This window comes from Aphelocoma coerulescens, chromosome 5 (assembly GCF_041296385.1).
Source record: "Aphelocoma coerulescens isolate FSJ_1873_10779 chromosome 5, UR_Acoe_1.0, whole genome shotgun sequence".
Taxonomy (NCBI): Eukaryota; Metazoa; Chordata; class Aves; order Passeriformes; family Corvidae; genus Aphelocoma; species Aphelocoma coerulescens.
In genome coordinates, this window is record NC_091019.1 from 40,466,425 (window position 1) to 40,493,270 (window position 26,846).

A 26,846-nucleotide genomic window follows, 5' to 3' on the forward strand; every position below is an offset into this window, starting at 1 on the left:
AAGAAAGAAGAAAAGAAAGAAAATATCAGTCTTCCTTCAATGTTTGTAAAATATATGGCAGAGATTAGGAATAGTTTCAAAACCTTTGTTTTTATCTTCAGGTATGGAAATACTGTTAATTTGTGTTAATTCCATTCATACAAGGAATATCTATATATGTAAAATACCTAAGGAAAAATTATGTGGCTTTGTTACAGAAGATCATATTCAACAAAATAAATCCTTTAATTTTCTGCACCACTTCCTTAAGGTTGGAAAAATTGCTGTAATATAAGCTGCATCTTCACTGTGACGTTGCTGTTACTATAGAAAGCAGTATTAACCTGAAGAACTTGATGACTGACTTCAGAAGAGTCTAGTGACAATCTAAATAAGGTTTTCATCTCTTCTTGACTGTGAAGGACTGCACTGTTTAAAATTCCACAGGAAAGCAATATACAAACTAAATTCAGGTCTCAATTCTTCGAGACCTTCTTCCTCATTTAGTGAAACTGAATGAAAGCAAACAATTTATTTTTCAGTTTAAGATTTGGCAAAGCTTTCACACTGGATGAAGCTACTTATGTGGGCTTATATTTATTGGAAATACTAATACACATGATAAAGAAAAATTAATAAATTGTTACTGTTTCTTGTGTGTTTTCTTTGTGCTTGTTAAAGGTGTTGCATTTTCAAGTACTTCCATATATAATAAACAGAAATTTCTCCTTAAACAAGGTAATATTCTATATGAAAACTCATGCAAACCAGCCTTTTGTTTTGAATGGATATTTGAAATCAGAATCTGTTAAAATCCCTTGAGCCAAATTTACTTTGCAACAAGTGGACATAACTGCCTCCATATCAGTGATGTTGACCTTGATGTCTAAGCCTAGCAGGAAAAAGACTTTAGAAGAGAAATTCCAGTGAATGACAGAGGTAATATCGCAACACAGAAGGATTTCCCTCATATATGCCTGCAGTTACCCCCAGGAATGCCACTGTGCCCCTGAGTACAAGCTCTGCCAAGCTGATGCTGGTCTGTGTAGGAGCAGATCTGTGACTCAGCATTAAATAAAGCAACCTGGAAGTTGCTTTAACTTCCACGAGGAGCATAGCAAAGATAAAACAAAGAACTCACACTGGTAGGCATTTTGTCTTGGATTATTTTGCAGCCTGATATAGTTTGTCAGCCCCACAGAAGAATGCTGTTTTGGCAAGAGCACGAGAGCAGCTCTAGCATGGTCTCAGAGCTGCCAAAGGGAGGAAGTGGCAGCTATCCTGAGACACAGTGCAAGGGCTGAGCCAAGAGGTAATGCTAAGAGCTCGAGGCTCATTAGCCAGGGCAGAGCCCAGGACCAAGTAATTATCACCACGTGACAAAAAAAGATAAAAAGCATGTTGGGGTTTTAGTTTAGTCCTAGTTTTCTTCCTGTTAAAGGAATTTTTTCCCATATGCATGTTGCTAGGGGACAAATGGCCATACTTAAGAGAAAAGGGCCTGGCTAGTGTTTTGTTTGACCTGGGTGTGGGTTTAGTTCGCTCTCAGCGTCTGGAGAGAGAAGCTGCAGAGAAAGGAGCTGCTGGTTCCTTTTTTCGGCCGTTTTCTCTTTCTGCTGGAAACAACGCCAGGATCCCAAAGCCTCTTTTCCCTGCCCTGCTGGAGGCCGGGCTGTGGCCGCCCTGCCCCGCTGCTGCTTCGAGCCTTTGCTGCATTGTAGCCGTGCTCGACCTGCCTGCCCAGACCTCCGGGGGGTTCCCCTTTGGATAAATCTCGTCTGCCATCCAGGATTTGTGCTTGTCCCTGCCGTTCCAGCCTGCTGTTCCAGCCTGCTGTTCCCGAGAGTCAGGGATTGGCTGTCCGGGGGTTTGTGAAGCCTTTGTTCCATCCCTTCCCCGGGATCCCAGGGCACCGGTGCCGCGTGCTCCCCGAGCTCGCTCCGGAGCGCCCCCTGCAGCCGCGGGGGAACCATCGCACCTGCCCTGCTCACCGGGAGCCGCCAGCGCCCCTGCCGGCTGCGAGCGGAACTGCACCCGAGGGGAAAGGGCCTGACAGCCGAGAAGGCTGGGACTGGGTTTGTGTTTGCTGTTACTGCCAGAGTTGTTGTTGTTTTGTTTGACTGGTTATATATATATATATAGTAAAGAACTGTTATTCCTATTTCCCACATCTTTGCCTAAAGGCCCTTGATTTCAAAATTATAATAACTCGGAGGAAAAAGGCATTATATCTGCCACTTCAAGGGAGGCTTCTGCCTTCCTTAGCAGACACCTGACTTTCAAAACCAAGACAAAGCATCATTTTAACCTTATTTATCTTACAGGTGTGGGCTGGCCAACCAGCCGGGGGAAAAACCCCAGAATCTGAGAGTCCTATGCCACACATGCTCATCCTAGTATGCAGTGGTATACCTCTGTGGCCAAAGACTGCAGGTCTGGACATGAAGCTAAAATGACTCCTTGGTTGTGAAGAATCTTTCTTTTGCTATTCTTTAATATAATTTCTAGTTCAAATTGTGACTGAAATAAATGGCTTATATGAGAAAGAGTTTGTAGTTACTGTATTATTAATGCGGTACTATGCAGACACCCAGAAATGAGAAGGGATACTCTTTTTTTTTTTTTTTTAAACTACTTACATCCTACTGCACACAAACCAACCTAATTATCTACCAAATCATTTTTCAAATGTTATTTCATTTTTAAATTTTGGAGTTATTTTGGCAAGAAATCTTTCCTAGCTATATCTGGATACCCTTAATTGATTTTGGGTAGAGAAAGAATGTATTTAAACATAAGATAATTTATTTTCCAACAAAAATCAGTTCTATTTTTATCCTGTTATTGTTCAAGCTGAATAGTAATTTAGAGTCTATGAAACATTTTCCTACATTTACTTAGAGAAAACATTATCAATTTGCATTAAAATTAAATATAGTGTCTTTCATTTTGTTCAACTTTTGAAAAGTCCAAAGTGGAATTTTCTGAAAGATGCCGAGATTTCCTGTAGTTTCCATCAAGACTCACGTCTGGCAGTAAAAATTTTGTTAATTTTTGGTTGCATTTTCCTAGACTCATATTTTACCACTGTATGTGGACTGCAATAATACATCAGGCAAACAACATAGAACAATATTCTCAAGTGTTAAAATTTATATAGGAAGCCAAGAGCTATTGTGTGAAGTGTACAATCCATAAAACTGTCTTCACAATTAGTAGAGATAGAAACACTACTCAGTCAAACTGCAGTGTATTCCACTAAAGTCAAGGCATTTTGGAAAAGTCTGCTATATTGGTGAGCAAATTGATTCCCTTTCTAATGGCCAAATACTACTTTTCATACTCATGTTCAATACAACCTACTGCCATGTTAGCTACCCTACTAACAGGGTAGTTAACAAACCAGTGCTAAAAGAAATTATTAAAACTAAAAATATTGAGGATTGTTAGCTCCATTTTAGTTTGTGCTAGATCAGCTTTACAAAACCCCACAAAAATACTTGAGTATTATTCTTGTCAGTGTTAGAGCTATTCTCAAAATGAGGAAGTGTATCATACATTTTCACCATGCTCTTTTCTTTGGAAAGACTTTGAAGGGAAGCATCTCTCAAGTGTGAGCCTACCCGTGATCCCGCAGTACCAATTCTGTTGACGTGACATGCACAATACTTTGCACTTTAACACTGCCTCCAACTGCTCAAGGTAGAAGAAACAATTATGCAAATTTCCTGCAATGCAAAAAGTAACATAGTTTCCAGAGGCAGTGGGGAAAAAAAAGCCCTGGATGTACATCTATATAACAGTTTCAAAACAAAGTTGCTTGTTAGTTTTCCGTATTCTTTTCCAGTTTGGTTTGACAGTATGGTAAATTATTGGGAAATTATTTGACCTCTTCAGGTGTCTGTGTTAGTTATGCAAAATATGCTCATGTGGGTACATCAAAAATGTAGGTTGAATGAGAATCACTTCAAGGATAGGGAAAAAAAAAAATTAGCATTGTAATTTATGTGTTGTAGCTGAGCACCGGAATGTGCCTTTGGAAATGGTGGGGTTTAGTAAAATGCTTGATTAGAGCCTTTAATACAATTTAAAAAGCAACATTTGAAATGATGAAAATTCTGCTGTGAGAGAGAGGAAATGTTTATCATAATAACACTTTAAACTGATGTAAAATCCTCTGATCCATTACATATTACAACAGATACCAACAAAAGACACTGTCTACACTGTATTTTATATTTGCAAACTAATGACCTGAAAGTGCTAAGTTCTGAATTATTTCTATAATAGCACTTAGCTGAATAGGGACTATTCATGGAATTGTAAGAGCAAATCATATCAAACCAAACTAATTTCCTTCTACAACGTGGTTACAAGGCTTGTAGGAGGGAGAGAAGCAGTAGATGATGTGTGTCTTAAAGCTTTAAGCGAATCACACATGATATAAGGAACAGAAAAGAGTTTTCGTGAGCTTTTACTGAGTGAGGGTAAACTGGACGGATAATCAAAACTATCACCAGAACAATGATCAGTGCCAAACAATAGGACAAGAGGCAATGGGTAGAAACTGATGCACAGGAAGTTCCACCTGAATATGAGGAAGAACAACTTTATTGTGCACGTGACCGAGCACTGGAACAGATTGCCAAGAGAGGCTGTGGAGTCGCCCTCACTGGAAATATTTAAGAACCATCTGGGTGCAATCTTGTGCCATGTGCCCTAGGATGACCCTGCTTGAGCAGGGAGACTGGACCAGATAATCCACAGTGGGGGCCTTCCAACTTGACTAATTCTGTGATTCTGTGCTTTAGTATTATAAAAAAACCCCAACCAACCAAAAAATCCAAATCAAAATAAGCAAAAAACCACCAAATAGGTGCCATCTGTCTCGGCTACAGGTCTCTTTGTTCTTTTACCTAATGATCTAAAGGAGAAAATGGGATATATTTATTGTATTTGTAGAGCACACCAACCAAGACCAAGCTCTTGCCCAAGCATTTTGCGGGGCCAAGGTGAGAATTCAGAAGGCACCGACGAGCCGAAGGAGCACTGCAGAGAACGCCAGAACGAGCCTCTGCGGGGACAATTACGGCACTACGAGGAATGAGCCCGAAGCGGTTTGCAATGCGTGTGGTGACCCGGTGGTGATCCCTTGGCCCCGGTATTCTTACAAACAGCGGCAAGGATCTGCTTTCCGTGCTGCTGCTGCTGCCCGCTGCCACCGCTCGACGCTCTCGGCGGGAGGGCGCAGGTCGTTTCCCGCAGCTCCGGAGCCGCGGCACCTCTCAGCGCCACACCCTCAGCTCCAGCAAGCAGCGCGCTGTCCCCCGGGCTGCCGGGCCGACCCAGCGCCAGCCCCGCCGGCAGGGCAGCGGGCGGAGTGCGGCGCGGCGCGGGGGGCGGGCCGAGGCGCGGCCGCACGGCGCCATCTCAGCGCGCCCGGGGCGGCCGTGGGCATGGGAGGTGCTGCCTGGCGCTGGGCGCTGCGCGCCGCCCGCCTCCTGCCCGGCGCCGGCGGCAGGAGGCCTCTGGCGGCGCGGCGGCATGGCCCGGGCTGCGCGCCCGCCGCTTGCGCCGCTCCGTCCGCCGGCTCCGCGGTGAGTGAGGCGGGAGCTCCGCCGTGCGCCGCGGCCGCCGCGGCGGGCTGGGCTGTGCCTGTGCTTGCGGGGGCGGCAGGCGGGACGGTCTGTCCCTGCACGGGTGCCCCGAGGGGCTCTGTCCTGCGGCAGCCGCTTCAGCAGTAGCGTCCCTGCGGGAGGGGATGCGGTCGCTGCAGGCGTTGGCGGCGGGGGCCGGTCTGGGGCAGCGCCGGGCTGGGAGAGGAAGATGGATGGGCTCTGCCGTCTTTTTATCCGGACCCGCGTGAACTGCGTGGAAACAGCGCGCGGCGCTCAGTGCCCGTGGCGGTACAATTGTGCCAGCCGGGAGCAGGTGGGAGCTGCCTGCGGGGATGCTTGGCTCGGCTGCTCTGTCCGTCCAGCCGTGGGGGCCCCACGTGTGGCTCTTCTGCCGCAGGAGCAGCGGAGCGCGGCGCGCTCCAGCGCACCCGCATGTGTGCGGTGCCTGTGGCACGGCTCAGGGCAGCGAGAGCCCTCGGACAGCTGCCTGCCGGCACTGCCTGCCCTCAGAACCTCGGGTTCCTGCCCGTTCGCTGTTGCTGTATTTGTTGTGCCTGAAACAGCTGTACCGAAAGGACCGCCAAGTCTAGCCTGTTTCTTAAAGCTTCGGACTTTTAAAGCAGTGTTTTGGTTTATTTCAACACAATTTTTTTTTTCTTTTTCTCTTTAACTGTCAAGATCAATCATATTTAAGTGTTTGTAAAAAAACCATGTGAATGGCGTTATTTTTAACGAGGCCTAGTCCCTGCCTGCTTGTGAAGCAGACTCCCTTTGGGAAAGCCCCTGTGCAGAATGTTTTTTTTAAACGAGTAGGGGAAGTTTCTCAGTGTGCAGGTAGATTCCTTCTTGTCAGATTTTTCTGCGAAAACTGCAAGTTGGTGCATGTGCATTGACTTGCTTTTTGGTTTTGTTAGTCCTCAAGCTCTGGCGATGAGGCTCTGAGGGACAAACGTGCTCGGATCCTGTCACGAGGGCTGCCAAAGCAGAAACCCATAGAAGGAGTTAAGCAGGTGGTGGTTGTGGCTTCTGGCAAAGGGGGAGTTGGAAAATCAACAACAGCAGGTACGGTTTCTTTTTTTAAAAAAATAATTTCCTTTGCACATTTTCTAGTACTCTGTATGGAATATTTACGTGCTTGTGTCACTTTGTAATTGGGTTCCATAACACTGCCCTTCACCTCTGTCAAGTCCCTTTGCAGCCATTGAGAATCTACTTGGGTACAGAAGTCATGACTTTAACTTAGGTGGGAATTAAACAGACAGCTTTGAAATAATATCTTTGTAATAGTGCATTGCTGTCCTGGGACATCAGGACATCTTAAGAAGTGATGGAGGCTTGAGGTCAAGGGATTCATATGCTAGTGCACTGCTACTGTTCCTTGTTCCCTGGCTGCTTAGGTGTGCCTATACAGTTCCTTTCTATGCTATGTCAGCATAGTCGTGTGCTCCGTAGAGGATACTAATATTTAGAAAGTTTCAAGATCAGGACTCTGTTCAATTTTCTCAACTACTTGTATAGGTGTTTCATAAACAAAAAGTGAAACTACTTATAAACCACACAAATTGATGAGAGCCTTGTGAAGCACCTTGAATTCTTCTCTCAAAGTCACCATTAGGTTTTGAATTAATTTTTCTCTAACTGTGCTGTTCCTAGGTGGGAGAATGGGATAATACGTGGGTTACAGTACTGCAGAAATTTACTTGAACTTAGACAGGTGACAGAATGGAAGAATACTTGTCATGCCAACAAATGTGATGGCCTTCGTACACTGGTGGTGGATGAGGGAAGAGTGACTGGTGTCATCAACCTAGACTTCTGCAAAGCATTTGGCATTGTCCTGCATGACATTCTTGTCGCTGAACTGGAGAGACAGGAAGTTGATGGATGGACCACTTGGTGGATTAGGAATTGGCTGGATGGCTGCATTGTGTCCAGGTCTGGATCTCCTATCATAAGAAGGACCTGTCAGAGCAGGTCCAACAAGTACCACAAAGATGATCAGAGGCTGGAGCACCTCTCCTGTGAAGACAGGCTGAGAGAGTTGGGGTTGTTTACCCTGGAGAAGAGAAGGCTTCAGGGAGACTCTTAGAGCACCTTCGAGTACTTAAAGGGGGCTTACAAAAAGGAAGGAGCGTGACTTTTTATGTGAGCAGATAGGTCAAGTGTGAATAGTTCTAAATTAGAAGTGGAGAGATGTGGATTAGATACTAGGAAGAAATTCTATACTGTGAGGGTGGTGAGCCACTGGAACAGGTTGCCCAGACAAGGGATGGTTGTCCCGTCCCCAGAAGTGTTCAAGGCCAGGTTGGATGGAGTTTGTGCACAGCCTTGTCTAGAGGAAGGTGTCCCTGTCCATGGCAGGGGTTTGGAGCTGGGTCATCCTTAGGGTCCCTTCCAACCCAAACCATTCTATGATTCTATGACACTGAAAGTAAACTTCTTTGAAAAGATCTCTGTAAAGTGTTAGAACTTTGTTTAAAGATCTCTTCCTTAGTGTCTAGACTGGAGAAGAGTTGAAGGATGTCCATTCTTTAGTTGAAGGATGTCTGCTGTTCATCTCCATGTGTGGTGAATAACACATGGATATAGCTCTTAATGTATCATTCTGTGGTTTGTATTTCAGCCATGCTTGAAACAGACAGATTGTCTAATCATTTCTAGTACAGACTAACATTATCTGTACTAAAAGTAACCATGCTTAAAAAAAAAGGAATTTTTTTTCTATTTATTTGCTATCTGTCCTATATATAGGATATACATACTGTACAATGACATGCAAAACAATTAAAACGTGCATTTCTTAACCATCAAAAGGTATATCATTATAATACATAGACTGGTTGTTGCAGGTTACCAAAAATATCAGATACCTGTTCATCAATCAACAGTTTACAAAATGAACATAATTTGAAAAGTAAATTCAGATTATTCTCCTCATGTCTGCAAACAAATATCTGAATTTAAGTTCTTGTAACTGGCATCTGTGTGCAATTTCTACATCAAATATAACACATGTATAAATAATACTTAGAGCTATGAGTTCATTCCTATGCATTTAAAAGTAAAAAATCAGTGTTCAACAAGCATTAAATAAGATATTTGAAATGTAAATGAACCATTTAAATGTATCTATATTGGACAGCCTTTTAAAATGAATGTTTTAATTCATAATGTTGAGAAGGAAATCTATATTCTTGTTTATTATAATGAGGATAAATTTCATGGTTCAGATGAGCAATTGAATTTCAGATAGCTTGTATAAACAAAAGTATTGCTTGGCTTCCTTACTGGATTATGTACTTAAAATCATATTCTTCTTACTTGAGGTTTGTGGGGAACATGTTTGGTGACATTTCTGCTGATGCATTTTGAGAGCAGGAATTGAAAAGAAAGGAGACTAGTAAGCACTTCTAATTCCTAAAGCACCACAGAAAATATCATCAGTCTTGGGTGTATGTCAGAAGGCCTGTCAGGGCTTTTTTTTTTTGTTTTCTCCAGTACAGTTGTGTTTTAATTGCTCTGGATCTCCATTTCAGGAAAAGAGCTTCTGCATTCTGGTCAAGTTTGTCAGGGTCATTCCTTACCCTGTTGAATAACTCATTCTGTTTATTGCATATGGCTTTCATGTTGTATTCTCTGTTGTTTCCAGTGCTTTTTGGTCTTCTGAAATCAATGTAGTTAATGATTAGAAGAAATTGTTACAGGAAAAATATTTTTCAATGCATATTTAAATACTTTGATAGTTTTTTGTTGTTGTTTCTATTTGTCTAATATGTTGGTTTGTTTGTTTGCCATGTTTCCTGTCACTGTCCTGTCAAGTTTCTGTCTTTTCACAGCATTCTTCTATATTTACCCCATTTGTCCAAAGTTTGTTTTGTTTTGGTTTTTTTTTGGTATTTTTAAATTCTTGCTCCTCTGTTCCCTTTTTGCACTACCCTAAAGATGAGAGTACTGAAGAAAATTGATCCTGGTGTGAAAAGAAGTCAAAGTGTCGTCTTGAAAGAGGGGAAATTTCCAATTTATTGGAAGTCTTACTGTTTTTAGCTGTGGAAGTGGAATAAAATTAAAGGCTGGTGTTCTTGCTCACATTTTGCTAATCCTGATGTTTGAGGAAAACACAGCAACTGACTACATGAACCTTCAGACATTTTTAGCAAAGGCTAACAGGCTGAGATTTTTCATTATTGTTCAGGGAAGTTGATACATTTCACCATATGCTGACTATATCTCAGTCATATTAACTTCATTTAACTTTTTTTCCCTCTTGCATACTTTTATTCCGCATGTAGGATGTACTATTATTGAAACATTTTTGATTTTGGGCCTTCTTTATATGTTAAAATATTCTCATAAACTCTATTTCTAAATGCTACTTAGATTGAGATGCAGGTATTGAAAGTTATCTTCCAAAGTTCATCTGAATTATCTAGAGGTATTTTATTGATTATGTATATTAACCATGTCAGATACAGACACACTCAGCTGGCTCTGTACTTGTCTGATTTTGGACCAAGAAGTTTTATTTGTATTGTTAGCTCAGTGTTCTGAGAGTTCAACTGTGCTATTCCTAGGGTCAGTTTGGATTTGGAAGTTAGAAAGTCCGAAGTGACAAACTATAACAAACCTTCCCAGACTTGTACTGATTTCAAGAGGACTAGAGGCACAGAATCACAGAATAAGCTGAGTTCAAAGGGACCCACAAGGATCATCAAGTCCAGCTCCTGGCCCTTCATGGGACATCCCAGGAGTTGTGCCCTGTGCCTGAGAGCGTTGTCCAAACGCTTCTTGAACTCTGTCAGGGTGGTGCTGTGACACCACTTCCCTGGGGAGCCTGTTCCAGTGCCCAACCACCCCTTGAGTGAACAACCTTTCCCTAATATCCAACCTAAGTCTCTCCTGACTCAGCTTCATGCCACTGAAGCTGTATCAGGGGAGGTTTAGTTTAGATGAGACCAACTCGAAGTTTAGGTTGGATCAAACTCCGATCTCCCTGTGCATCATTCCTTATACTGGTTGGTAGGTTTAGCATGGGTGGAAAGACCTTAGTGACTTTTCTTGGAGCCTGCTGTGAAGTTGTGTAGAGTTGCTGGCATATATTGCCAAGATGTCCTGCACTCCTGGTTATGGGAATGTATTTAGGGCCAGTATGAATGTTCAGGAGGGGTCAGGTTAGGTCCTATTCTGCATGTTTATGCCCTCTTGGAACTGATAGTAATACAAAAACAAGGAAATGCAAGATTCAGCTGGGATTCAAAATGAAGTGTTCAGCTAGATATCCAGGTAAAAACCTTAGGTTTACATGCTATGTTATTCCCACTGTCTCCCTTCTTTCCCTTCAGTAGTTAAATATCCCTTATTGAAGAAGCATTGTGGGTCATACTTTAATTTTCACACATGAAAGCTGTTTAAGAAGAAGATAGATGTGTAAAGTGATTTTAAGAAAGTCTTTGTCTCCCTTCTTCAGACATGAGCTGCAGCTGATTTTATTTTGTTTTCTTTTTTGTTTGTAATTGGTTTGCTTGTTTTTTTCTCCATATCTGTCATTTGTAGATCGGTCTCCAAGTTTCAGAGGATGAATTTTCCTCTGATTGATTGGGGGAATAGTTAATTGAGCATCTGTTTAAACAAAAAATTGAAGGGTAAAATCTATGTTCTTTGTTAGCTTAGGAGGAAAGAGACTGTATGCCTCTTTGAGAAAGCTGTACAGTTGTCCTTGCTAACCTACTGTTTTGTTTGAAGGAACTTAGCTTTCTTGGTGTTAAGTTCTTCAAGACAGGAATCTGGCTCACCAGCTTCTTCTCAGAACTTTTGTACTCTTCCAGCAGAACAAGGCTGACTGCAGCTTACCTTTCTTGAAAGAGTGTGTGGACTGACATACAGCAACATGTAAAGGAAACAAAAGATTTTTTGTTTCCAAGAAAGGGTTGTGTGTGTTGGATTTTTCCCTTGTTTTTTTCTTTTTTTTCTAGAACATATAACTTCTTGGATTATAAACATTACTATTTGTTTATACTGAAGTTTCTAGGAGATCTTCCAACATAATTGAAGCTGGTGAGCCAATGAAGATACCATTTGCACATGCTATTTGTTTATGAGAGTTAAGTATTGATGGAAATGTAAAAGCTTTAAACAAATGGTCTTTTTAGTTGATTTTTCTCTTTTTGTCTGTTTTTTTTTTCGTTACAGATGCTTTCAGGTAGACGTGACTTTGTTTTCTGACATAAAAATAAGTGGAAAGCATGCATTGCACCTTCTTCCAGAAAACATCTCTGTTCAATATATCACAAGAAATCAAAAAAAGGGATATGTTCATCTTTTTGGTCACTTGTTTTAACAGTTTATGTCAATACTTAACTAATTTCTAGTTTTAGGAAAGTTCACTAGAGAGTGTGATGAAGGTTACTGATGGTAGGGTTAGTTTTATAGTGTGGTATCCACTTTCAAAAGTGGGTACTTCCAGAAGTTTTTCTTAATGTTACTCTTTGGCTAAATACTGAGACTGTATTTTTATTTTTCAGTGTCCTCTAGAAACTGAGAGTCTGCAAGTGTTTGCAGATTAGCTTGAGTTTGTTTGCTGGTTGAGAAGCATGGACTGAAATGTGGGTGCTGCTGCCACTTAGCTGCAAATGTAGAGATGCAAGAAGCTGAGAACTGAGATGATGATGCAGTTATTAAATAAGATGTATTTATATTTTGTCTTGTTAGCAGTGGTAGCATTCTCAATATTTAGGAATTAAGTTTTCCTGCACTTAATATTTTTGTTTTTCCTCTTCTTCTTTTTTGCAGTAAATATAGCCCTCGCCCTAGCAGCAAATGATTCGGTAGGTGAACATTTAATTCTCAGCCTTAATGTGAAATGCATGTCATAAATAAAATGGTTACTGCTGAGGGCAGTTGCATACATTTAATGTATTTAATTTTTTTTACTTAATTTTTAATTTGTTTTTGATGGGCTTTTGAGTTTCTGTCAGCTTGTTTATATTTTATCAGTACCATGAATAACTTAGTAGATCTCATTCTACTTCTGGGTTTGGCTCTGTCCTTTTCCTGGTGCGTCACTGAGTTGAACTGCAATTCTGCAAGTATGGGTAGATGTCATAGAGGTTGCTTCTGCAGGTTGGAGACACTTAAGAAATAACTAAATTCTATCACCTCAGAACACTGACTTGAAAAAAATAGGAGTTAGTGCTGAATAGGGTCCAAAACATTTTTTTTTTTAATAGCTCCACAGATTTACTGTTTCTGGAGAAATTATGTGCAAAAATACTTCATAAACAGCTAAGGAAAAAACCCCAAAAACTATGTATTTTCCCCAAAGCTTGGAAATACAGTTTTTTTGAGTGATTTCCCAGCTTGGTATTACTCAAACTGTTACCTGGACTGTAAATAGAGAGTAGGAACCATTCAAGAGTAAAAACCACAGGTGTTTGCTGTGTCCACCTGCTGCTGTAGACTGGGAGTCGTTCCATTGTGCACATTTATTGCCACAAAGGTAAACTCGGAAGCAAGCCTCCTTTGCAGCAGGAGGGTATATAATGTAGGCTTTGTACTCATAAAACATTAAATACAAAGTATCCTCAAGTACTTCAATCAGGGAAATGTAGAATCTTTTTCTTTTTGTAAAAGAATCTTTTCTTGTTGTAAAAGACAAGTAGAACAAAACACGACAGGTAGAAGGAGCGAGTACTGCATGCAATCTGCGAGCTTCCTGTAGGAATTTTGTAAAAAATTTAAAACAATTTTCCATATACTCAGTCACACTTAATAGGAAGAGTGTTTAAAGCTGTTATATGAAATATGTACTGTTTGTGATGGCATCTGATCTTGTTATTTCACAGTTTTTAATTCTGTGTTTTAAATAGGCTGTTGGAATAATTGAATCTCAGAGAAGAATCTGTCATTTTGAAAAGCAAAACTGCTTGAATGGTTCCTTCTAATTAACTTTAAAACATGGCATTTGCTCTAATACTTCTGCAAAACAAGTATCAGTCTGCAATGTGATCTGTGTTGTGGGATGGTCATTGAGTAGCTCCATGGAAACCATGTCAACCAATTGCACATAACTTTTCTGTACCAGCTTATGTGTTTTTAAGATGGTGTCTGATACTTCTCAAGCATGCAGTTTTAAAATATATTTAGATAATGCATTTCTTAGTAATTCTGACATACACAAGTTTTGAGATTATGTCCTTTGTTAGGAATTTTGATGTTACAATTATGTGTTGGTGTGTGAAATTGGAGGCCAGCATCTGGTGGATGTTAATTAATGAAGAGCAGTGAAACTGACGAAATATCTGTGAATTGTGTGAACTGGTAGTCACAAGTTAGCAAGCTGTTACTGTGGTGAAATTGTGCATTGATGTGGTTACAAGTTAGAAAGTATGAAATTAGGTGGATTAAATAAACAACTTTCTTGTTTGTTCATGCATTAATATATTTTTTCTTTTGTGGTTTATTTTCCTTAAGATAATGATGGCATGCATCATGTTTATGTTTAACCTTTGGGCTTGAAGTTGCTGGTTTCTTCATTTGTGTACTCACATTTATTTCAGCTCACTAATTTTGTGAGTCAAGGTTTTGAAATGAGAATTTCTGTGACCTTATTCCAGGCAGGCACTGTCCAGTGCTGTGAATTCTAGAGATCATTGCAATGTTCAGTTTTGTAATGGTGAGTGAAGTAAATAAGAAAGTTGTTTTTCAGAGTCCATTGGTGCCTCCTGCTGTATTTTATAGTCAATTTCTTTGTCCTCAGGTATGCAGCAAGGGATGCCTTTATTTTACATTTAATAACTACTGATTGTGCCTCACCTTACCATGATTTTTTGCCCTTCATTGCTCTTGTAAGTTCATCTCTTTCAGAAGAAGCAGTAATGATTGTTAGTAGACCAGAGCTTCAGGAGGCCCCTGCAACTTCATTAACAGTCCTTATGCCTCTTATAAATGAAATACAGATTCATAGAAGCTAATCTTGAACTTGATGTACTGCTTAAAGAAGGAAATAAAGGACTCGTGGAGGAATATAGGTCATCATGACTATGAAAGTCTGTCCTTTTTTCATTAGTCTGTATTACAAGTTCTATGCTTGTAACTCAAGTGTTCTTTTTCTAAGATAAAACAAGTTACAGACTATTGACAACACCTGTTTTCTGGTGAGTGAGATCTGTGAAAGATGCTCTTCTCTCAGACAGGATTGGATTAGAGTAGATTCTTGCTGCTTTCAGTAACAGCTGTGACATCTTATTGGTGTTTGGTGTAGCATAAGTCAGAAGATTAATAGTCAAAGAATAAAGGATTTTTTGTCCTCCTGATGAAAGAAAACATCCTTCTATCTTTTAAAAATCTACTTTCTCTAGTTAAAAAAGAAAACAAAAACCCCACTGTTTCTACTGATACATATTTTAAAAAAATTTTTTAATAATATGGAAGCTTTTTCAGTTATCGTAGTGATGGTCTGAAATACTAAGGCATTGACAGAGTCTTGGACATTGTCATGGTCTCACAGTGTTGTTGGCAGAGCCGGATTAGAATTTGGGAGTTCAAAGTCTTGCATGCTGGTGCTCAGTCTGATTGGCATATTTTTACCTCATGGTTACAGAGTAAATAATTCAAGACAGGATTTCATTTAGATGCTTAGATACCGTGTCCAAGACAGAGTACATTTTTTTGGGAGTTCCCTCCTCTCCCCCCTTGTTTGCTTTTGTTTTTTGATTCAGAGCCAGGGAAAGCAAGCAGGGCAGCCTCTTATGCCTTCCTAGAATATTAGTCTTTTTGGTACCCTGGGTTATCTGTTGTAGATGGACTAGTTAAGAAATATATAAGCTCTTGGGCCTGTACCAAGGCCTGTAAATCTATACAGTGTTCTTTTTGTGTTAAGAAATAACTTAAAGTTTTACCCTTGTGTCCTATTGTTAATTGCTTGCTTAGTTTGACAGCTGATTCTTTTCATTCTTTTGATGTACCAGCAGTCAGTTGTGCTCCCCTAGGAGCACTTGGGAAGAATTTTTGGGTTTTGTGCCAGGACGATTCATATTCAGACTAGAATGACTATTTATGAAAGCTGCCTGGCCAGAGACAATTTATTATAGTAGAAACAAGTTGAATTAATAGATGGCAGCAATAATAGGGTAGGGATTGCTTGTTTATGAACAGAGTATTTTAGTGAGCAAACACCAGCTGTGCATGACTAAGGATGGCACAAATCCAGTTGGGAGGCTGTATGCTTGTGCTGTCACTATGAGGCAAGCTCCCCAGTCAGATTTCCTTTGGCTCGCCTTTTCGTTCGGGAAGATTTACATTTTCACTATAGGATGAAATGTTTTTTGTGTTGTGAAGGACAGAGGAGCAAGAAGTAAAACCATATGGACCAAGTTAGCATGTAAGCATAAGCAAGCGGCTTCTGCCTGCAGTAGTGGGGACACGTGGTGAAAGGCAGCAGTTTTCAGTATTCGAACCTAGCCCTGCACGAGGGGGTTACTGGGTCATGGAGACCAGGACCAAAATGTGAAATGCATGAAGGGTGATTTTTATCCGGGGGAGCGGCCCCTGTTTTCCCAAGCAAGCCCCCCGGTTGCTGCGCAACGCGGGGAGTGCGGCTGCGGCCCGGCCATGCCCGCGCGGGGGGCGGCGGCCGGCAGGGGGCGCGCGGGCCGCGGGTGCTGTGGCGCTGGGAGCGGCGCTCGGCGGGGGAAGCGGGTTGGGGTCGCACAATGCCCGGCTGCCAAATTGTCTCAACATCCCGCAGTTGTTCTTCTTGAACCAGAAAACTCGCGTGGATATCTGACCGATGCAAACACAGGCGGGGAAGAGATTTCTCATGCATATATAGTAAGTTACAGCATAGTAATGATGTAGTTAGGAGCCAAGTCTTCGTGTGAACTGACTGCTGTGATAATAAAATTAATTTTTATTTCTTCAAATCGTGTATTTAACCAAAACCCACACATTTTGAAACTACTCAGAAGACACCCAACTTACTTTTTTTTACACTCCAGCTCTTTTTTAAAAAATATTTGGTTTGTGTAATTAAACTGTTTGTCCACAGGATAATATCTGACAGCTACATTCATAGATGACTCTACAATGTATATACATTTGTTGCTGGTAAGGAAAGAATTCCATGTGGGAAAACAAATCTAGAAGAATTCAGACAATAATGGGATCCTTCAGTGAGTAATTGTAGTATGAAGGCAAGTTTTGCCTTGTTTTGTCCTCTTCCCATGCAGCTTTTCTAGTTGTGAGGATTTGATTTCTAGGCATCCTTAACCCTGTTGCTTAGAGAATCAGAAGACTTTAATCACTGTAGCTAATGTCTTCATGTTTGTTTCTTAATGCTGAAAAGTTTCAGTAAAGCTGGAGATGCCAGTTGGAATTGATTTGGTTTATTTGCAATGATAGTTTAGCTTCTAGATCAATTGAAAAAAAACGAGAGAATAAAGCTTAAAAATTTTTGCTGTTTTTCAAATAAAAATGACCAAAATTAAAAATACATTTTAACACAGACCTCCTAAGATATTTACTTAAATCAGATAACTGTATGCTTAATTTGAAGAAAATTTCCTTTTTTGTTTGTTTTGTTTTGAAGTTAAAGTTTGTATCCTTAGTCTTCAAGTCATTGAAAGCCCAGTGCACGTACCAGAGAGACTGATGTGAAAGGTGGACCCTTTTTTATAATAACTTGACATGCTGTGAAAGTGGCGAGGCATCTTGTAGAGATGTGGTAATGTTGGGGATTCTGTTTTGGTAATTTATTTTTGAAATGGTTCTGTATGGAATTTTTTTTTTTTCCAGCGAGATACATAGTGTGCAAAAAGGCCAAACAAGGATGAATTACTGGTATGCAATTGTTAAGAACATTGAGTAGGAGCTACTGCAGGCTGTTGTGGAAAAGAAGTGCCAGAGAAGTCCTGTGGCTGGCAGAAAATTTGGAACACTTCATACGAGGAAAAGGGCTTTTAAATCAGTAGCAGACTGAGTTTTTAAAGGAAGTTTGCATTTCTAGGATAGAGTGAGGAAACTGCAGTGGTACATTTTTTGGCTTAAATCCAATTTACAGCTAGGCACTTAAATAGTGTGCAGCTGAAAGAGTTAGAGAATTAAGGATTAAAAGATGGCTATTCATTGTGTCAGTATGTCAAACGAGGAATCCGTAGCCTATCCTGATTTTAAAGTTCCCTTTTGTCCATGTGTTGCTGCTTGCAGTTTGGGATTAGCTCTAAGTCTATAATGACATTAAAAGGGTAAATTGAGAGTCCTGGTGGTGGATTAAGAGCACCAGCTCTAAAATAACTGGCGCCTTCACTTAGCAAAGCTGAAATTTCTGTCTTTGGAATGGACTACAGCTGCTGAATATTGGGAACACTTCTCGTGTAGGAAGTTCTTCACTGTATAGAACAATAACAGCTCATTAACCTGTGTCTTCATCCCTCCCAGGCTAAACACCAGGGAATTCTGGTGGTCTGCAGAGTTTACTTCAAAGTAAAATACTGTCTACTAGCATCCAGTGGGGATACATAAGCCCTACCAAGCATGGAAAAAAGTCTCAGAAAAGATGAGCAAAAATGAAATTAATGCTGTCAGAGAGTCTCTGGATGTTTAGCAGTAACGTAGGCTATGTTGATTAACAGCTATTTATAGAAGCTTTTTGTGAGCTCTTCTTTTTATTATTTTTTTTTCTCCCTCTTTTCTCTCTGTTGGTATGAGGTCTTTAATCAGGTCTGTTCCTCACTAAAGGATTTGGCAACTTGGAAGAAATTAATATCACCAGATTTTCCATTGCACACAGAACTGTGTGGAGGGGTTGTTTGTGACATGTGAATGGAACTGGTTGCATTTGGTTGAAAATTTGTTTTTGGAAAATGTAGTTGATTCTGTAGTTAATATTCCCTGAAAGACAGAAAAGGGAACCTACATAAAGAAAGTATAGGGATGGACAAAGCATTTCTTAAGGATCCGCTCAGAGAGCTAAGAGGAGGAAAGATAAGGATCATTTTGTCATTAGCATGAATTTACGCCACCTGAACAAGGATTATGTACAGTAACATTTGCCTGCCTAAGAGAGCAAACATAATAGCAGTTGAATACTTTCTAATCTGCGTAAGGAAAAGGAGGCAAAATTTATTGGTTTTTTTACATGACCTCTCTCTGCCAGGACTTTGGCCTTCAGCAACTTAATTTTAATTTTTTCCCCCAAAGGAAGTACAACTAAGTTCAGAGCTTGAAAATCGTTAATTTAGAATATTGCTGTCTTCCAAATCCCCACTACTTACAAGGCAGTGGCCAGGTTCAAGGACTAAACTGAAATTTAATTATGCAGAGAATCTTGCCAGAGAAGATAAAGAGAAGTATCTTTTTAAAAAGTGAGGTTATCTATGCCTGTAATTTGTACACTGCACAAAATGAAGCTGTAGAATTCTCATCTCTCAGAGATATGTGCAAGAATATCTTCTTTATCTATTGATGTAGCATTTGGTTTTCTTGTAAATATGGAATCTGTACCTGGGGACAGTGAAAAATAGTTTTTTATTCTTACTGTAGGTGAGAGAAGTTTCTAAATTGGAATGAAAACTTCACTGTATTTTTAATGGGTTAAGAGCTGCAGTGATTGTGTAACTTACACTGCGTCATGAAGAATGTTTGTCAGAAATCTTTAGAAAGGTCTAATGGGCAAATTAATATTTTGCTGAGAAGATTATTGATAGCGTGTAAAAGAAGTGGAAAGAATTACTTAGTCAATGATGTAAAAGATGAAGAGGAATTATAGTTCTTTATTCTGTAATATAGTTCTTTATTCTGTAAATTTTTTGTGTTCTTGAGGTGATCAGATGAGACCATGACAGTACCAGTACTGCAGAAATAGCAAATCCTAGAGTAGTGAGCTTGTAGAGACTGTTTACCTATGGTAGGGGAACCTTAAAAGCATTGATAAGAAGGTAAATGTGAACGTTTGTGAGTTTTTAAGTATAGTTTTTGCTGACATGAGAATACTTTTGTATTTTCATGTGCTGACAATATATTTATTTCTGATTTCATGGTCTCTGCCTCATGGAATTTTGATAAGGATCATACACTGCATGAAAAGGTCAATGATACTGCATGTGTTTGTATATTTTTTCAAAGTAGCTTCTAGTGACATGACTAAATCGTATGGGAATGCTTACATTGTCAGTTGTATCCTTAGAGCTTAAGTTGCAGAACTTGCAGTAAGGCAACCAAAAAATAAGGTCTCCAGAAAGTATTTTCCAAGCGTCATAAACTTGAAAGTTGATTCGAACTTTCTTTCACAGTAGGGCAGGTGAAAGTAGAAGGATAAATGTTAACTTGAGAACAGCTATTTTGAACTTGGTTATTGCTATGCCATCTGGAGAGATGGAATGTTGTTTGTTTAATAGCACAGGAGAGAAATATGCTTATAAGGAGAAAAAACAGCCATAAGAAGATGGTGGAGTTGTATTTTCTGAATTATTTTCCTGCCAGAGTGCCGAGGGAGGCTGTAGCAGTGGTGTGTGCTGTGCTCTGAAAAACACTTAGTAGCAGGGGGACTTCTGTGTGCTTGGGTATGCTTTTAGTATTGCATTTCTCTCTGTGTAACTAGTATTACTTAAGAATAAAAAGATTCAGCATTGGTATGAGAAGTATATGCATATGAAAATGATGTCAGAGAACATAAGAGGAATCTTAGAGCTCCCCCCCCTCCTTTTTTTCCTAAGTTGCATTTCTGGTCCTGCTTTTGATCCCCTGTAATCTATTCCTTCTGCCTAGATTTTTTTTTTTTTTTTTTTTTTTTACCTTGTGTGATGTTATGTATATGTTTTCAGGATTTGTTTTAATACAGCAATGCTTTGAAAGATGTGCGGTTTTATATGAGATGTGGGTTATATGGGGAGAAAAAACAATTTATTAAAATTTAATTTAATTTTTTAATTATTGTAACTTGTGCATCTGGATTATATTTCACTCAGCATGAGAAGTATCTGGTAATTCTGATTAACAGTTTCATGTGGTAGCATCCAGGTGTGTGCATATTATTTCTTCTCTTGGGGATTTAAAACATTGTAAATGCTGGAAGAGATGATCTGGACTGTACTGTGCATGTCTTAAAAAATCCCTTCGTAGCTGCCATAATATTTTTCCGAGGTAATTAAACCTTGAATAAAGGGTTATTTGCATTCTAGGGATGTTTACATACTGCAAAAGCAGGGGTAGTTGGGAGAAACAAAACTCAAAACCATAGCTTATTGAGCAAATGCTTTCTGTATCAGCTTCTACTTCTAGGCAGTGTGAACTCTTCTCACCTAAGATGTTGAATTGCTTAGTGAAGAAAGAAACCTTTTCTTTAAGCTATTAAGTGAGGTTCTGTCAGTGATTTAAAGATTTTCTGAAAGACCTTTCTCCTATAATCCTGTAGAAAGCACCATGCTTACAGGAATACTTGTGCTTTTGTTTACATGTGTCATAGAAACTTGAGAATCTGTTAATTATGCTTCTGTTTGATGACAGCAATTTTCTTGAACCATGAGAAGAACAGTGCATCTCAGAAACAGGCACTTTTCTTACTTTCGAACAAGTGTGTAAATTTTTTAGAGAAATGGCCAGGTTTATTGTATTAGCATGGTAATTTAAAGTAGTAGCTGAATTTGCAAAGTCCTCTAGGATGTTTTTCTCCAATGTGGATCTATTTATTCTTTATTTCAGGAAATTTTGTACACTTAGGTTAGATAATATAGTAGATACAGTGCTGCTGACTCCTAGGAATAAGTGGATTGTAGTGGTGAATACCTGATTATGCCCAGGAGGTCATAAAGTCATTCTAATTATAAAGTCCTAAATCTTTAGTCCCTTTGTGCTGAAAGTGAAACTCCAATGAGTTGTGAGATCATTGTAGTCAGTCAATAGTCACAATCCTTGCATGAGGGGGAAAATCCTCAAAAAATTCAGGGGAAGTATGTAATCAAGTTTAAAACACTATGTAGGTTTTTCAGCAATTACTTCCTTTCATTTGAGAAGGAATTAGGTGGAACAGCCTGTAGATGATGTGTTGATGGGTTTGATTAGCTCCTGACACAGATGGAGGGACTGAGTCATGAATCTTTCTAATCTGTTAAAATATGCATTTTGTACAAGAACAAAGAAGCTCTGATAGTCTGTTTTTGATGTCTTCAAAGTTTAACATAAAGATGGGTCTTTTCAATGTTTTTGAAATTGCAGCTTTCAACAGTAGGCAAGAAGTAGAATAATTTGTTACAGTAACTCCTGAACTTTTGTCTAATAGTTTTCACAAGACATTATAAAGAAAAAATCTAAATTAAATAATCCATATAGTCATATATGCTTTGCTCTGTTTTGCTAATAAAAAGTATATCAAATAACTGAACCAAAATTTGGTTGATTTTTGCAGTAAAAACTTACTTTTAAAAGTACATAGTAGATCAAATATGGTCATGCTTTTTTTTACTTATCTTTCTATCTTTCCCATTAAATCTGTGATAGCAAAATGGCTCAATATAAGATAACAAATTAGGAAAGCATCATCTGAAAAATGAAGTACACATTTTGAAACACTGACAGTGGAAGTCTGATTCGGCATTGTTGGAAAAGCTCTTCTTGCTGCTTTAACCTTTCAAACAAGCTCTTAAACATACTAGTTTGCAATTTTGCAAAATGTTGAATACAGTTAGCTTTCTATATTAGAGAAACTTGACATTCAGCACTTTAAAGGGCTTGCTCTTTACTACTTAATTTGCAGAACTTGGTAATTGGTACTGTGTCTTGCCATCTGTAGGAAAAATAGTTTAGTTTCCACAAAATATGTATGTATACCTATAAAAAAAAGAATATAGAAAGGAGTCTTGTAAGTCTAGACTACATAGTTGAAATAATTTTTATTTAAAGTTTATTGCCTAATGTACCATATGTAGTTGAATAAACCCATTTCTAGCATACTTTTGTGTAAAGGTATTTCATTAAAATGTTATGCCTGCTTAATTAGCTTCAGAGACTTGCATTTCAGTAACTTCAAGATGTCTGCAAAAGTGTACTCTGGCCACTTAAATAGAAGATAAAAATACGTTTTTTATGTTTTTCACATTCTTTGTAATCACTAGAATGATTTAAATTGCATTCATTTGCATATACTTACCTCACTTTTTTTTTTTAAACAATAAAATTTGATACCTTGTTAAAAAAGTTAGTTCTGTATAAAAGTACATGGAGTAGAGAGAACGTTGCTTATAATGCTTATTAATATAAAGTCTGTGGTCTACATTGTAAGTAAGAAACTGTGCAAGTGAGGATTCTCTTTATGGAGAATCTAGCTCCAGGTAAGGTAAGGTAAGACAACTGACACAACTTGGACATTGTCAGTTGTCACAATGTCTCAAATCAATATAATATTTTTATTTCTTTAAATGGTATTGAATTTTGTTCAGCTAATAATACAGAAAGGAAGACATTTTGGCAATTACTTTTTTGTTCCTTACACAGACAAAAGAAGTTGGTTTACTTGATGCAGACATATATGGACCTTCAATTCCAAAGATGATGAATTTAAAAGGAAACCCAGAATTAACATCAAGTAAGTAGAAGTGATTTTTCTTGCTGTCTTTTTTGTACAGGGATGAGCACGGTCCACTCATGGATGCTTCCTTGGTGTGGCACAGAAGGGATGCAAACAAGATGAAGACTGTGTATGTATGTATGTATTTATTTATAATATTGAGGTTACTTTCAATGCTACCTTGTACAACTAGGAGCATATTCAGAGCCCTATTTTTTGTTAATCTTGGTCCATGCAGTCTCATGGAGTTTTACTAGAGATTCTGGAAGGGAAGGTTATTTATCAGTAGTTTTAAATTGTTATGTAGTATCCTACAATAGGTGACTTTCAATTAAAGAACAAAACCCACTAATCTAGGGAGAGAGACACGAAAAAAAAAGCAGTAAGAGAAGGATCATTACAGCAGGTTGTATGAAATGTCATTAAAATGGTTCTGTATGATCTCTCTTTGGCCAAATGTGCCAAGCCACTTGACTAATTTGTGTTTGAAGTTGTGTGTTTAGGAACATGGTGGTCACTTCCCTACCAGAAGGTAAAGGCAGTAAACAAAACTCCTAATTTTTCTTCTGCTAGGAAGAATTCTGGGGAAACATAAATCAGTTACTTGGTAATCAGTTACTAACATCTTAAAACCCATTTCAGGTCCAGTTCTCTTAACTATTTTAATTAACTCTAGCTGGGCCCAAATTCCTTCCTATTCTAACTAATTTCAACACAGCTAGCCTATAACTAAAATCTTTATATTTCTTCTAAATCTATGTTTCAATAAATTCAGGTAGAAAAGTCTTCAGAGAAATAAGGTGACCCAAATTAGAAAGGTCATATCAAGTCTGTTTAGCTTTCAGAAATTTAACTTTCACCTAGGCCAAACAAGGACAAAAGTGATGAATGACTTTATCTTGATACCCTGTTCATATGATGTTTGAGTGTAAGGCAGTGTGATATTTTGGGGTGGTAGGGACATTGGGGTGATATGGTTTGTTGAATACTTTGTTTTGATTGTCCTGTGAGAGAGTGCATGTAAGTAAAAAAATTAAAAACTTGTAACCACATACAAAACTAGTCCCACACTGTAACACCTGGTTGACACATTAAAACATATTAGGATCCTACTGAAGAAAGTGCAGATTGGCCATATGTGGTGTCAGGACGGGATCAAGGACATCTGCCAGTTCAAACAGGACATGAAAGGGCTTCAGTGAAGTAATCAACTGCAATGTTTGAGGGCAGCAATTGCTGGGTAAAAGGAAAGCTGAATATTCCCTCTCCTTATTTTCATGCCATGATCTCTCTCCTTTTATCATAGAAAGGTCTGGGTTGAAAGGAACCTTTGAAAGTCATCTAGTCCAACCCCCCTACAATGAGCAGGGAGATCTTTAATGGGATCAGGTTGCTCAGAACTCCATCCAACCTGATTTTTAGTGTTTCGTGTTTACCACCACTCTTGGCAACCTGTTTGAGTGTTTCACCAGCCTCATTGTTAGTCTGAACCTACCCTCTTCTAATTTAAAACCATTACCTCTTGTCCTGTCGCAACAGGCCTTGCTAAAAAATTTTTCCCCATCTTTCTCACAAGTCTCTAAGTACTAAAAGGCCTCAGTAAGGTCTCCCTGGAGCCTTCCTTTCTCTAGGCTGAACAGCCCTGATGCTCTCAGTGTTTCATCATAGGACAGGTGTTCCATCCCTCTCTATCTGTTCTACTGTTGCTGTAGAATGTTCATTTGTAACATCTTGATTTGTGCATGTAATATGGGTGTAATGGTTGTTGATCTATGTGTTGTCATCTGGTATAAAGCATGCAGAATTGAACAGCGCCAGTATCTTTAAAGGGTTGCTATTAAGCTTGCAGTGTCAGCCTCTGAAAACTTAACATGGCAAACTTGGGATTTTTTATGTAATTAAAATTCTGTCTCCTTATGATTATGTCCTGTACTCTGGATAAAAAAAAAGTAATGCATTTCCATGTACTGATGTGCTGCACGTACTTGTACAGACAGCTGTCAAGTTGAGTACTTCCTACATTTAAATGCCTGGCTTACAAATACAGGTTTCATTTAGATAAATTCCTGAAAGAGAGGGAGAGTACTTAGATTTATTTGTTGGATTTTTGCTATATCTTTTGAAGTCAAAAGGCTGCTGAGTGATAAATAAATAGATAAATAACTGAGCCTTTTCATGTATCATCAGTGGAATTTGACTTCCTGATACAAATGGAAGTCTTGCATTCACTTGTACTTTGAACTCCATTGAGGATGTATGTCATACAGGCTATGTTTTCCTGTAACAGATATTTTTGCTATGAATTTTGTATTTGAAGCATATTGTGCAATATGAACACAAAAGGGACTATGTTGTGGTGTTCCTATCTCTCCTCTTTTCATTTTTGTGTGACGTTGAGTTTTGGTTTTCCATTTTTTTCCTCACTGTTTAAAAAATTGATCAGATAACTTAGAACTCCTTGGTCATTTTGCTATGTATTTTGTCAATCCATACCAAACTTAAATCCATGTCTTGAGACACAAATTAAAAAGCAAGTTGCCCAGTCTATTTCTTACAGTTGTACAAATCAACTTGCTAGGAATGCAAGACCTTAAGACTATATTCACTGCTGCTGTTGTCTTGTAAGCACTAACATTTTGATCACTGAAATATATTCTTTCTAGTTCTCTGTGGAAAGTACAAGTAAATATCAGGATTTAAAGAACATACCTTTTGTTTTTTCTAACAGACTGAAAAATGAATCTGTATATTTCAAAAGCTTGACAGACGACACAAGTCTGCTGAGAAAGACATAGTAATTTGGCATGAATGATAACAGGATAGAATTTGTATTTCAGGGATTGTGTTCACTTCTTTGTGTATTTTTAACTATTGAGTTGGTGAAACTGTAGAGTAACATCAATAGAAGTACTGTCAAAGATGGTTTAATTGCGAAAGGAATGGCATAGGAAACTTTAATTAAAGTTTAATCAAGGGCTCCTTTAATGAGTGACAGATGGGATAAACTTGCAAAGAAGTGATCAATCATAATATGTATATATATGGAGTATATATAGGTGTATATAAATGCATTGATATAAAAACATGTATGACCCTTGTTTTTTGGTATAATGAGGATTAGTGTTCTGATTTCTTACTATGTTCTCAAGAGTAAAACAAGCTCTGAAGAAATACTGCATAGCAATTGAGAAAGCCCAGGCAGTTCTGTGTTATGGGAGTGCATAAACTATGTCTACATAACAATAAGTCAATTAAAAACATTTTTCATAACATAGCAATCAAAAAAAAAAAGAGTTTAAGGTCTAATGCTGTCTTCAGTATGAGGTGTGGATTTGAAAATGAATCTGTAGAGTAATCCTGGGAGGTTCTGAGCACTTTTGCAATCTTTGAGTTGTGGTTCTTTTCTCACATGAAAAGGGATTAGGGATGCCCAGTACCATACAAAATAAGTCCAGGCAGCAATTACTACTTCTGAATAGAAATTATTATGGTTATGCTATAGTTTAAGCATTCAAAATGAATTAGGAATTCTTAGTGAGGAGTCTGTATGAATGGGAGATACTACATTAATGTAATTTTGCAAACTGTAGTACATTGAAAAGTCTGCTAACATTGAATAGGCTGTTGTTCAAAATACTTTTAACTAAATGGTCAGGGAAATATTGGTTAATAAATTCACAACTGAATTTAATTAGCTA

The 26,846-nt window shown here is 38.8% G+C and overlaps 1 protein-coding gene across 6 annotated transcripts in view; it reads left to right on the forward strand.

Moving 5' to 3' along the window:
* The first annotated feature begins 5,428 nt into the window (after positions 1-5,428).
* The window catches only part of NUBPL (NUBP iron-sulfur cluster assembly factor, mitochondrial), an 84,768-nt gene continuing 63,350 nt past the window's right edge, over positions 5,429-26,846 (forward strand). Inside the window, exons 1-4 of one of the 6 annotated variants that reach the window (XM_069017772.1) lie at positions 5,429-5,576; positions 6,512-6,659; positions 12,384-12,418; positions 23,076-23,166. In XM_069017772.1, the coding sequence (XP_068873873.1) occupies positions 5,436-5,576; positions 6,512-6,659; positions 12,384-12,418; positions 23,076-23,166 (415 nt within the window). In that variant the 5' untranslated portion in view covers positions 5,429-5,435. Of the gene's footprint in view, positions 5,577-6,511; positions 6,660-12,383; positions 12,419-23,075; positions 23,167-23,206; positions 23,287-26,846 lie in introns of those variants that run through there. The other 5 variants (XM_069017777.1, XM_069017776.1, XM_069017773.1 and 2 more) reach the window with 5 other exon arrangements.